The sequence below is a fragment of the Arachis stenosperma genome, chromosome 7, assembly GCF_014773155.1.
Source record: "Arachis stenosperma cultivar V10309 chromosome 7, arast.V10309.gnm1.PFL2, whole genome shotgun sequence".
NCBI classification, from domain to species: Eukaryota; Viridiplantae; Streptophyta; class Magnoliopsida; order Fabales; family Fabaceae; genus Arachis; species Arachis stenosperma.
In genome coordinates this window covers 79,456,389-79,468,512 of record NC_080383.1, presented here as the reverse complement: position 1 = coordinate 79,468,512, position 12,124 = coordinate 79,456,389, and the positions used below count along the sequence as shown (strand labels likewise).

Below are 12,124 nucleotides of genomic sequence, written 5' to 3'. Positions count from 1 at the left end.
TATGTTGGTGTCACCATTGTCAATGGCTACTTCCCATCCTCTCAGTGAAAATGGTCCTATACGGTTTCTGTACGGCTAATCAACTATCGGATCGCTCATCTCGGATGAAAAATACCATGCACAGATATCATATGGCTAATCAGCTGTTGGTTCTCGATCGTGCAGAAATAGGATTTACTATCCTTTTGCGTCTGTCACCACGCCCTATAGTCACGAGTTTGAAGCTCATCACAGTCATCCCATCCCGGATCCTACTCGGAATACCACAGACAAGGTTTAGACTTTTTGGATCTCGGGATTGCTGCCAATGGATTCTAGCCTATACCACGAAGATTCTAATCTCAGATTCAGATGCCCCTTTGTCAGAGGGGAGTCGATGTGAATCGTTGATTAGAAACCCAAGAGATATACATTCAAGCTTGTCTTCATGTAGAACGGAAGTGGTCGTCAATCACGCGTTCATAAGTGAGAATGGTGATGAGTGTCACATAATCATCACATTCATCATGTTCTTATGTGCGAATGGATATCTTAGAATAAGAATAAGCATGAATTGAATAGAAGAACAATAATACTTTGCATTAATACTCGAAGAACAGCAGAGCTCCACACCTTAATCTATGGTGTGTAAAAACTCCACCGTTGAAAATACATAAGTGATAATGGTCCAGGCATGGCCGAATGGCCAGCCCCCATAAAGGTGATCAAAGGATCAAAAGATGTTCTAAAAGTCCTTTCAGGTTCCGGGTCTGCTTTAACAAGAATGTTCTTATCCTTGCTCCTGCTCATATGAAAAAGAAGAGAACAAAAAAAAGAGGAATCATCTATATCATAGTATAGAGATTCCTTTATGTGAGTAGAAGAGAAGAAGAATAGAAGAAGAGAAAAAAGAAGAAGAAAGATCCAAACACAGAGAGAAGAGAAGGTTCGAATTATGAGTAGAAGAGAAGTGTTAGTAAATAAATGAATAGAAGAAAGAGATGAGAGAGAGGAGTTTTCAAAAATAATTAAGAAGAAAAGGAAAATATTTTTGTTTTTATTTTAAAAAAATTTTTTAGAGTTCAAAAATTAAGAAAATGAAAAATTAAAAGTTAAAATAATGAGTTAAATAAAAAGATTTTTGAAAAAGAGGAAGGTGATTTTCAAAAATTAGGGAGAGAAAAGTAGTTAGGTGGTTTTGAAAAAGATAAGAAATAGTAAAACAAACAAAAAAGTCAATTAGTTAGTTGAAAAAGATTTGAAAATCAATTTTGAAAAGATAAGAAGTTAGAAAAGATTTTGAAATTGATTTTAAAAAAAGAGATGATTTGAAAAAGATATAATAGAAAAGATATGATTGAAATTTATTTTGAAAAAGATTTGAAAAGAAAGTTAAAAAGATTTGATTTTTAAAGTTAAAATTGATTACTTGACTAACAAGAAACTAAAAGATATGATTCTAGAATTTAAAGATTGAACCTTTCTTAACAAGAAAATAACAAACTTCAAATTTTTGAATCAGTCACATTAATTATTAGTAAAGTTTTCGAAAATTATGAAATAAAATTAAGAAAAGATTTTGAAAAACAGTTTTTTTTTTAATTCGAAAATATTAAAAAAAATGAAAAAGATTTGATTTTTGAAAAAGATTTGAAAAGATAAGATTTTTAAAAATGAAATCTTGACTTGACTAACAAAAAACAACTTATTTTTAAAAATTTTTTACTAAGTCAACCCAAAGATTTCGAAATTTATGAGAGAAATATGGGAAAGATATATATATATATTTTTTATTTTTTTGAACTTTTAATGATGAAAGAGAAAAATATAAAAATGACTCAAAACATAAAAATTTTGGATTAAAATAAATGATGCATTCAAGAACATTATGAATGTCAAGATGAACACCAAGAACACTTTGAAGATCAAGACTTATTTTTGAAAAATTTTCAAGAAAAGAAAAATATGCAAGACACCAAACTTAGAAATTTTTTTATGCTTAGACACTAACAAACTAAAAATGCATATGAAAAACAACAAAAGACACAAAACAAGAAAAATTAAAGATCAAACAAGGAGACTTATCAAGAACAACTTGAAGATCATGAAGAATGCAATGCATGAATTTTTCAAAAAATGCACAAATTTTAAAAACATGCAATTGACACCAAACTTAAAAATTGACACTAGACTCAAACAAAAAACACAAAATATTTTTTATTTTTATGATTTTATTAATTTTTTGGATTTTTTGAAAATTAATTTTGGAAAAACGAAAAAGAAGAAGAAAAAAATTTTTTTGAAAGATTTTTGAAAATTTTTTGAAAAGAAAATGAAACAAGAAGAAAATTACCTAATCTGAGCAACAAGATGAACCGTCAGTTGTCCAAACTCGAAAAATTCCCGACAACGGCGCCAAAAACTTGGTGCACGAAATTGTGATACACAATGGCGCCAACAACTTGTGCGAACAATTATAATCTCAACTTTTTTTCACAACTTCGCACAACTAACCAGCAAGTGCACTAGGTCATCCAAGTAATAAACCTTACGTGAGTAAGGGTCGATCCCATGGATATTGTCGGCTTGAAACAAGCTATAGTCACCTTGTAAATCTCATTCAGGCAGATTCAAATGGTTATGGAGTTTTAATAATAAAAATATATATAAAACATAAGATAAAGATAGAGATACTTATGTAAATCATTGGTGGAAATTTCAGATAAGTGTATGGAGATGTTTTATCCCTCTTGAATCTCTGCTTTCCTACTGCCTTCATCCAATCCTTCATACTCCTTTCTATGGCAAGCTGTATGTTGGGTGTCACCGTTGTCAATGGCTACTTCCCGTCCTCTACAGTTTCTGTACGGCTAATCAACTGTCGGATCGCTCGACTCGGATGAAAAATACCATGCACAGATATCGTATGGCTAATTAGCTGTTGGTTCTTGATCGTGCAAGAATAGGATTTACTATCCTTTTGCATCTGTCACCACGCCCTACAGTCGCGAGTTTGAAGCTCATCACAGTCATCCCATCCCGGATCCTACTCGGAATACCACAGACAAGGTTTAGACTTTCCGGATCTCAAGAATGCTACCAATGGATTCTAGCCTATACCACGAAGATTCTAATCTCGGATTCAGATGCCCCTTTGTCAGAGGGGAGTCGATGTGAATCGTTGATTAGAAACCCAAGAGATATACATTCAAGCTTTTCTTCATGTAGAACGGAAGTGGTTGTCAATCACGTGTTCATAAGTGAGAATGGTGATGAGTGTCACATAATCATCACATTCATCATGTTCTTGTGTGCGAATGGATATCTTAGAATAAGAATAAGCATGAATTGAATAGAAGAACAATAATACTTTGCATTAATACTCGAGGAACAGCAGAGCTCCACACCTTAATCTATGGTGTGTAGAAACTCCATCGCTGAAAATACATAAGTGATAATGGTCCAGGCATGGCCGAATGGCCAGCCCCCATAAAGGTGATCAAAGGATCAAAAGATGTTCAAAAAGTCCAAAGATGTCTAATACAATAGTAAAAGGTCCTATTTATATTACACTGGTTACTAGGGTTACAGAAATAGGTAAATGATGCAGAAATCCACTTCTGGGCCCACATGGTGTGTGCTTGGACTGAGAATTGAAGCTTTCACGTGTAGAGGTCTTCCTTGGAGTTGAACGCCAGTTTGTAACTTGTTTCTGGCGTTTAACTCTGCTTTGCAACTTGTTTCTGGCGTTTAATGCTAGAATAGGGCAGAAAGCTGGCGTTAAACACCAGTTTGTGTCTTCTAAACTCGGGTAAAGTATGAACTATTATATATTGCTGGAAAGCCCTGGATGTCTACTTTCCAAAGCAATTAATAGCGCACCATTTGGACTTCTGTAGATCCAAAAATTCCATTTCGAGTACTGGGAGGTCAGAATCCAACAACATCAACAGTCCTTGTCAGCCTCTGAATCAGATTTTTGCTCAGGTCCCTCAATTTCAGCCAGAAAATACCTGAAATCACAAAAAAACACACAAACTCATAGTAAAGTCCAGAAATGTGAATTTTGCTTAAAAACTAATAAAAATATACTAAAAAGTAGCTAGATCCTACTAAAAACTACCTAAAAACAATGCCAAAAAGCATATAAATTATCCGCTCATCATATATACATACTTGCATGCATACAGATAGTTGCATTTAATAAATTGATCACCCCTTTTGATCATTCTCCTTGTCAGTTTAGCACGAGGACATACTATCGTTTAAGTGTGGGAGGAATTGATGAGTCCATATTTGATGGTACATTTTGGCTTGTTTTGAATGAATTTTAGCATATGAACTCACACTTAGGCACCAGAATAGCATACTTTTGTGTTTGATCCCTAATTTGATCTTAATTATGAAAACATGCAATTTTGTACTTTACTAGAGCAAATTAATCCCAGTTTTATGTCATTCGATGCCGTCATATGATTTGTGAATGATTTCAGGCCTTGAAGGCAAGAATGAATGGGCAAAAGTGGAAGAAAGCATGTACAAGGGAGAAAATATAAAGAAAATAAGGAAAAGCACACACATCGAAGTGTGCATGCGCACAGCCCTGCGTGCGTACGCACAAGTGAGAATTTCCATGTGTGCGTGCGCACAAGCACCTGTGCATATGCACAGGTCAATTTTCAGCCGAGTGTGCGTGTGCGTCCGCACATGTCCCTGCACGTGATTGCATTAATGAAACACGTGCTGCGCAATTTTTGGGGGCTCTTGGCCCATTTTGGAAGGCTGAAATGCTGATTTGGAGTGCTATATATAAGGGAGATTCAACACTTAGCAAGAGAGCTCACTTTCATTTAGGTAGTAGTAGTATAGGAAGCTTCCATAGGATTTGGAGTAGTGTAGAGTAGATTGCTCCATTAGGGTTTCATTTCCATTTCAATTGTAGCATTTTTTAGCAAGCTTAATTTTGGGTTTTGATCATCTTTAATTGTAAGTACTCTTTAATTCCTCTTCAATTACATTGTCTTTTACCTCAAATTCCCTTTGGTTCAAGCACTTTGTTTATAATCGCAATTTTGAGTTCTTGAAGTTTTTATTAATGAATTTTATATTTCTTGCTTCCTTTATGTTTGATTGCTTGTTTATGTTTGGTTTTGTTGATAGTTGGTTATAGTTTTCTATTTTTCTTTGCAATTTTTCATACTTTACTTTTATGCACACAAGGTGTTTGCGAAAATGCCAACTCTAAAATTTGAATAGATTTTCACATCTTGCCTTGTGGTCTGAGTTCCTAGGATACTAGAGTCATAATGCCCGACATTTAATGGTAATTTTTGGGTAGAAGTTGACTCTTGTGTCCATTGACGCTAGCCTTTTATCAACAAGTTTGGTAAATTGGTTAGGACTTATGGATTAAGGTCAATTATGCTTGCTTGACTTACTCCTCGATAGTTGGGGTTGACTAGGCGAGATTAACTCATTACAATTACCATAGTTGTGGTTATGACAATGATAGGATTCCTTGGATCTTCTCATTCCCAAGTCAAGGCCCTTTTATGCATTCTCACTAGTTTTGATCTTGGTTCCTTTTTACTTGCATTAATTCACAATTTTGCTCATTACTTAGTTCTCTGATGTCTTAGTTCTTTTAATCTATAATTTCTTGCTCGAAAACCCCCTTTTTGCCCTAACAACCAAAGGTGTGACATTTCAATTGCATCCTAGGAAAGAACGACCCAATGTTTAACCACTCTCGATTTTAATTAGAAATTTTAAACTTTGATCGGGCATTACTCGTTGGTTGAGAGCTATACTTGCAACGAGATTATATCTCTCCTTTACCAAAAAGGAATTCTTGACCGACGGTTTTGCTTGCATCAGGCGCTACGTTCCTTCATCCCTTGGTGCACGCCTTTCTTGGTGCGTCCTTGGCCCTCACTAGCGCTCTCTTAATGAGCGCTACGTCCCTTTGTTTGAGTGCTGCCTAGCGCTCCCTTGGTTGAGCACTTCTCCTAGCGCTCCCTTGGTTGAGCGCTACGCTCTTTGGTGCGCGCCTCTCCTCGCCCAGCGTTGCCTTAGTGAGTGTTACGCTCAAATTTTAAGCGCTGAAGGCCAAAACCTTGCTTCCCAGCTTTGAGATTCACGAAAAAGTTCAGAAAGTGAACGTGGCGCTCACTTCCAAAGTGAACGCTAGCCTTGTGTGCTATTGAGAGTGGCGATTCCTTTGTGAACGTAACGCTTCCCTGATTGCTTCTCTTTTTTCTTCATTTCTTCACCTATAAGCAATCAAACAACCAATCAAAGTCTTACCAAAATTACAAGGTCCTTGCACCATTCATAAAATCAATTAATTCTTGCCTAAACCTAATGATTTTATGTAAAATAAATGATGTTTGATTGATTCAAAATAATCATGAAAATTCACTCCAATTGCTTACTTATTGTGCAAGAAAGTGCATAAAACCTAATGAAACTAATGAAAAATACTTGTAAAACTAGCATAAGATGATTGTCATCACAACACCAAACTTAAACCTTGCTTGTCCCCAAGCGAGCACTAAACATGAGAAGAAATGAGATTAAACAGAGAAGTATATATGTCCTTATTTAGCAGGTAATTGAATTTGATTCATGGGGTTTTATGTAGACAAAATGCAACTCAGTTATCATAAACTATCAGATATGAAATGTCTCTTTGAGGATTCACTAGAGTTGCTGCTATAATCCCTTGCTTTTTGATTAATCCCTGTTAGATTTTTCCTTCTTTCTTTTGCTTAGAAGCTTGTTTCTTAATGATAGCTCAGTGTCAAGTGTTGCAGCAGCCTTTTGGCTTAATTTTTCTCAACACTTCTTCACTACAAACACTTGGCTCACAATTCTTCTTAGGAACATTGATGCCCAGCATCTCTTTGGATTACTAAATGCTTTGTAACTAGGTTGCTCTTGTTAATGGACTTTCGGTTGGTAATTCCAGGTTAGTTAACCCAAGTTACCAAGTTTTAAAAGACTCCTCAGAACCTAATTGTCCAAGCATATCCTAGTACAAGAAGCACCACAGACATATGTCCTAAGGTCCAAACTATTGGTGTCTAGCCTTATTATTTGTTTCTTTGCCAATTCTTGGCTTTTCTTTTCTTTTTCTTTCTTACTTTTCTTTATTCTCTAGGGATGTTCATTAATTGGAGGTTTTATAACAGCAACTAAGTTTACACTACAAAAGACATTCTATTCTGCAGCTTTTATTATTGAGCTAATCATTTAATCAAGCAATTACCACCACTGAACTTCATTCTAATTCCTACCACATTGGACAATTACTTTCTATTCCAAACATTTTCTCTTATTGATGTAAAAGGGAAACAAGACATGAATCTAATGCAGATGAGTGATAACCAGCATACAAACTAGAACACTTAGCAAACATATACATCTACACTTATTTGAACACTTTAGCAAGGTACATAGGAATCTCCAATTTAAAATACTTCACAGCAAAAAGGATTAAGTGTCAATACAACCTCTTGGGAATGTCTCTCAGCTTTTCTTCCGTCATCATTATTTATCTCTGTTGTATCTTTTTTTGGATGATGATGCAGATTCCTTTCAGAGGATGAATGTTTTCCTACACAATCCTTAGAAGTTGCTAGTTGCCCAAGCCCTTAAGCAAATGGTTAGCATGCATGAATTATTTATAGGCCTTTGAACTTACTTTGGTGCGTGAACACCAAACTTAGTACCTTGCCAACACCCCTTATGCAACAAATCATCCAATTACATGAAACCTTGTGCCTTTGCTTGAAGTTAGTAAAACCAGAAAACAGATAATGGTTAAGTAGTTTTCCTGATTGTTTGGAGCTGGTAACCATTTATGCAGAGGGTTGAAATGTGTTTTTAAATGAGATTTTTAGTGGAACACCAAACTTAGCATCCTTCATTCACCCTTAAATTGTTTTGGTGTGCAACACCAAACTTAGCTCCTTGCAATACAGATAAATCTACTTAACCTTTTTATTGAAATAGTTAGGAAAAAAAACTACCTCTGGTTGGGTTGCCTCCCAACAAGCGCTCTTTTAATGTCAGTAGCTTGACATCCTTCATTCTTGCTCAACTTAAATCCTGAACCTCCTTCTCTTTGCCCCAAGATCCTCCCAAATAGTGTTTAGCTCTTTGGCCATTTGTTGTGATTATATCCTTTGTGGCTTCATCTAAAAGTTCAAGGCTTCCATGTAGGAAGACTTTGGTTATCAGATAGGGGCCAGTCCATTTGGATTTGAGTTTGCCCCGAAAAACCTTGAGTCTGGAGTTATATAGGAGCACTTATTGTCCTAGTTTGAACTCTTTTTTCAAGATTTTTTTTGTCATGCCACTTTTTAGCTCTCTCCTTGTATATCTTTGCATTCTCATTAACTTTCAGTCTAAATTCATCTAACTCATTGAGTTGCAATAGCCTTCTCTCTCCTGCCGCTTAAGAGTCAAGATTGAGAAGTTTAGTGGCCCAGTAAACTTTATGTTCTAACTCCACAAGAAGGTGACAGGACTTGCCATATAATAACTGAAAAGGGAACTTTCCAATAGGAATTTTGAATGTTGTTCTGTATGCCCACAGAGTGTCATCCAATTTTCTTGCCCAGTCTTTCCTTGTGATCTCCACTGTTTTCTCCAAAATTTTCTTCAGCTCCCTGTTTGCCAATTCAGCCTGGCCATTAGTCTGAGGGTGATATGGTGTGGCCACTTTATGAATCACTCTATATTTGTGAAGCAGCTTTTCCATCTTCCTGTTGCAAAAATGGCTTCCACCATCACTGACAAAACCCTTAAGCACTCCACATCTAGTAAAAATGTGCTTCTTAAGGAATTGAAGGACAATTTGTGTATCACATGTGGTTGTTGTTATGGCTTCCACCCACTTTGAGATATACTCTACTGCCACAAGTATGTATTTGAAGGAATATGAAGGTGGAAAAGGGCCCATAAAGTCTATGCCCCAAAGATCAAAGAGTTCTACTTCTATGATGTAGTTTTGAGGCATCTCATTCCTTCTTGTCAATCCTCCAGCTCTCTGGCACTCATTGCATAAATGAACGAACTCCCTGGCATCCTTGAAGATGGTTGGCCAATAAAATTCACTTTGGATTACCTTGGCAGCCGTTCTTTCTGGTCCAAAGTAACCACCATAGGCTGAATTATGGCAATGCCACAATATATCTTTCATTTCATTTTCAGGAACACATTTCCTAATCATTCCATCTGGACACCTTTTGAATAAGAATGGTTCATCCCACAAGAACTTCTTGGCTTCATTGAGCAGCTTCTTCACTTGTTGCTTGGTGAATTCTTGAGGGATCTTCCTTCCAACCTTATAGTTTGCAATATCTGCAAACCAAGGAGCTTCTTGAATTTGTAAAAGGTGTTCAACTGAAAAGCTTTCATTCACTGGATGTGAAGCTTCTTGATTTGTTTCTTATGGCAGTCTTGATAGTGATCAGCAACTTGATTTTCACTCTCTTTTCTATCCTTTATCTCAATGTCAAACTCTTGTAGGAGCAATATCCATCTGATGAGTCTTGATTTGGCATCTTGTTTTGACATCAAATACTTAAGGGCAGCATGGTCAGTGTATACTACAATCTTAGATCCAATCAAGTATGATCTAAACTTATCAAATGTATAAACCACAGCCAATAATTCCTTCTCTGTTGTGGTATAATTTTTCTGAGCTTCATTCAATATTTTACTTGCATAATAAATGACATGGTGTAAATTGCCCTTCCTTTGTCCCAACACAGCACCAATTGCAAGGTCACTTGCATCACACATGAGTTCAAAAGGTAATTCCCAATCTGGGAGTGTGATGTGATGATTGGTGCTGTTGTGAGTTTGGTTTTTAAAGTTTCAAAGGCATGCTTACAGTTTTCATCAAAAACAAAAGGATTGTCAACCACCAGCAAATTACTTAGTGGTTTAGCTATATTAGAAAATTCTTGATGAATCTTCTACAGAATCTGGCATGCCCTAGGAAGCTTCTAACAGCTCTCACATTAGTAGGCAAAGGAAGTTTCTCTATGACTTCTACTTTTGCCTTATCAACTTCTATCCCTTTTCTTGAAACTTTGTGACCAAGAACAATTCCTTCGGACACCATAAAATGGCATTTTTCCCAATTTAAAATCAAATTAGTTTCTTGGCTCCGTTTCAAGACTAGAGTAAGATGATGCAAGCAAGCATTGAAAGTATCACCAAAAACAGAAAAATCATCCATAAAAACTTCAATAAACTTTTCTACCATATCTGAGAAGATTGATAACATGCATCTCTGGAAGGTGGTTGGGGCATTACACAACCCGAATGGCATTCTTCTATATGCAAAGACTCCAAAGGGACAAGTGAATGAGGTTTTCTCCTGATTTATGGGGTCAACCACTATTTGATTGTAACCAGAATATCCATCAAAGAAGCAGTAATAAGCATGGCCGGCCAATCTTTCAAGCATTTGGTCAATGAAGGGGAGGGGAAAGTGGTCTTTTCTCGTGGTATCATTCAACCTTCTATAATCAATACACATCCTCCATCCTGTCACTGTTCTTGTGGGAATGAGCTCATTCTTCTCATTAGTAATGACAGTCATCCCACCTTTCTTTGGCACCACTTAAACTGGGCTCACCCATGAGCTATCAGAAATAGGATAGATAATCCCAGCATTCCAGAGTTTCATCACTTCGTTCTGGACAACTTCTTTCATTGTGGAGTTTAGTCTTCTTTGAGGTTGCACAACCGGTTTAGAATCTTCCTCTAAGAGTATCTTGTGCATACATATGGCAGGACTTATGCCCTTCAGGTCATCAATGATCCATCCTAGTGCATTTTTGTGAGTTCTCAATACAGCAAGGAGTTTTCCTTCTTCTTCTTGACTCAAGGTAAAGTCGATGATCAATGGGAAGCTATCTGCTGTACCAAGGAATGCATATTTAAGGTGTGGAGGCAGAGGTTTCAATTCTTAGGTTGGCTTCTCCTCTGCCTTGCTTTCAAAAGAGTCTTCAGTCATTTGTTCCCTTGAGACATCTTGAGCTGCTTCTATTTCCCCTCCTTGTTCTTCCTGACTGGTTGCTTTAAGCACTTCCTCCACCAGATCTTCTATCATTTTCACTCTAATGTGCTGTGCTTTCTCAGGGGGGTGTTCCATAGCTTTGAAGACATTGATGATCATTTGCTCATCATGCACCCTGAGGATCATTTCACCTTTCTCTACATCTATAATGGCTCTTACTGTGCCCAAGAAAGGTCTACCCAAGATAATTAAGTTATGTCCTTCTTCTTTCATGTCTAAAATGACAAAGTCAGCAGGGAAGATGAACTCTCCAACCTTCAGTAACAAATTCTCCACCACTCCATTAGGTATCTTGAGTGACCGATCTGCCATTTGAAGTGACATTCTAATTTGTTTGAGTTCTTCTATTGCAAGCTGCTTCACTAATGAGAGAGGCATCAAGTTGATGCCAGCTCCTAGATCACAGAGGGATTTGTCTAATGTTCTGTTGCCTATAGTGCAAGATAGGATGAAGCTTCCTGGATCTTTGAGCTTTGGTGGAAGACCTCTTTGGATGACAGCACTGCACTCTTGGGTCAAGATCACTGTCTCTTTTTCATTCCAGCTCCTCTTCTTGTTGATGAGTTCTTTTAAGAACTTTGCATATAAGGGCATTTGCTCCAATACTTCAGCAAGTGGAATATTGATTTCCAGCTTCTTGAAAACTTCTAGGAACTTAGAAAATTGTTGGTCCTTGATCTCCTTGTTGAACCTTTGAGGATATGGAAGGGGAGGAGTGTATGGCTTTCTATGATTTGCTTTCCCTTCTTTGAAGCTTGTGACCGTTCCTCTTTCTCCTTGAGCTTTTCTTGGTCATTCTCCTTAAGTGTCACTTCTTCCTTGCTAACGTCCTCATCATTCTCAGCTGGCCTCTTGTTGGCTTCTTTGTCATTCTTCAAGGTTCATCCACTCCTTAATTGGATTGCTTTGTATTCTTCTTTGGGATTGGTGTCACTTGGTAATGCATTGGATGCTCTTTCAGCTACTGCTTGCTAGGATAATTGGCCAATTTGCCTTTCCAGATTCCTCATTGAAGCTTCATGGTTCTTACTGGCAAGCTCTTGA

At 36.9% G+C, this 12,124-nt stretch overlaps 1 protein-coding gene across 1 annotated transcript; it reads right to left on the bottom strand.

Annotated features, from left to right (window-relative positions):
* Positions 1–10,969: 10,969 nt before the first annotated feature.
* Positions 10,970–11,674, bottom strand: LOC130939979 (uncharacterized). Its single transcript, XM_057868041.1, has one exon. The coding sequence runs from the start codon at positions 11,672–11,674 to the stop codon at positions 10,970–10,972; it is 705 nt and encodes a 234-aa protein (XP_057724024.1).
* Positions 11,675–12,124: the final 450 nt, after the last annotated feature.

Bases quoted from the DNA above. Each gene is read 5' to 3' on its own strand.
- LOC130939979 (XM_057868041.1), bottom strand. From the start codon at position 11,674: ATGCCCTTATATGCAAAGTTCTTAAAAGAACTCATCAACAAGAAGAGG.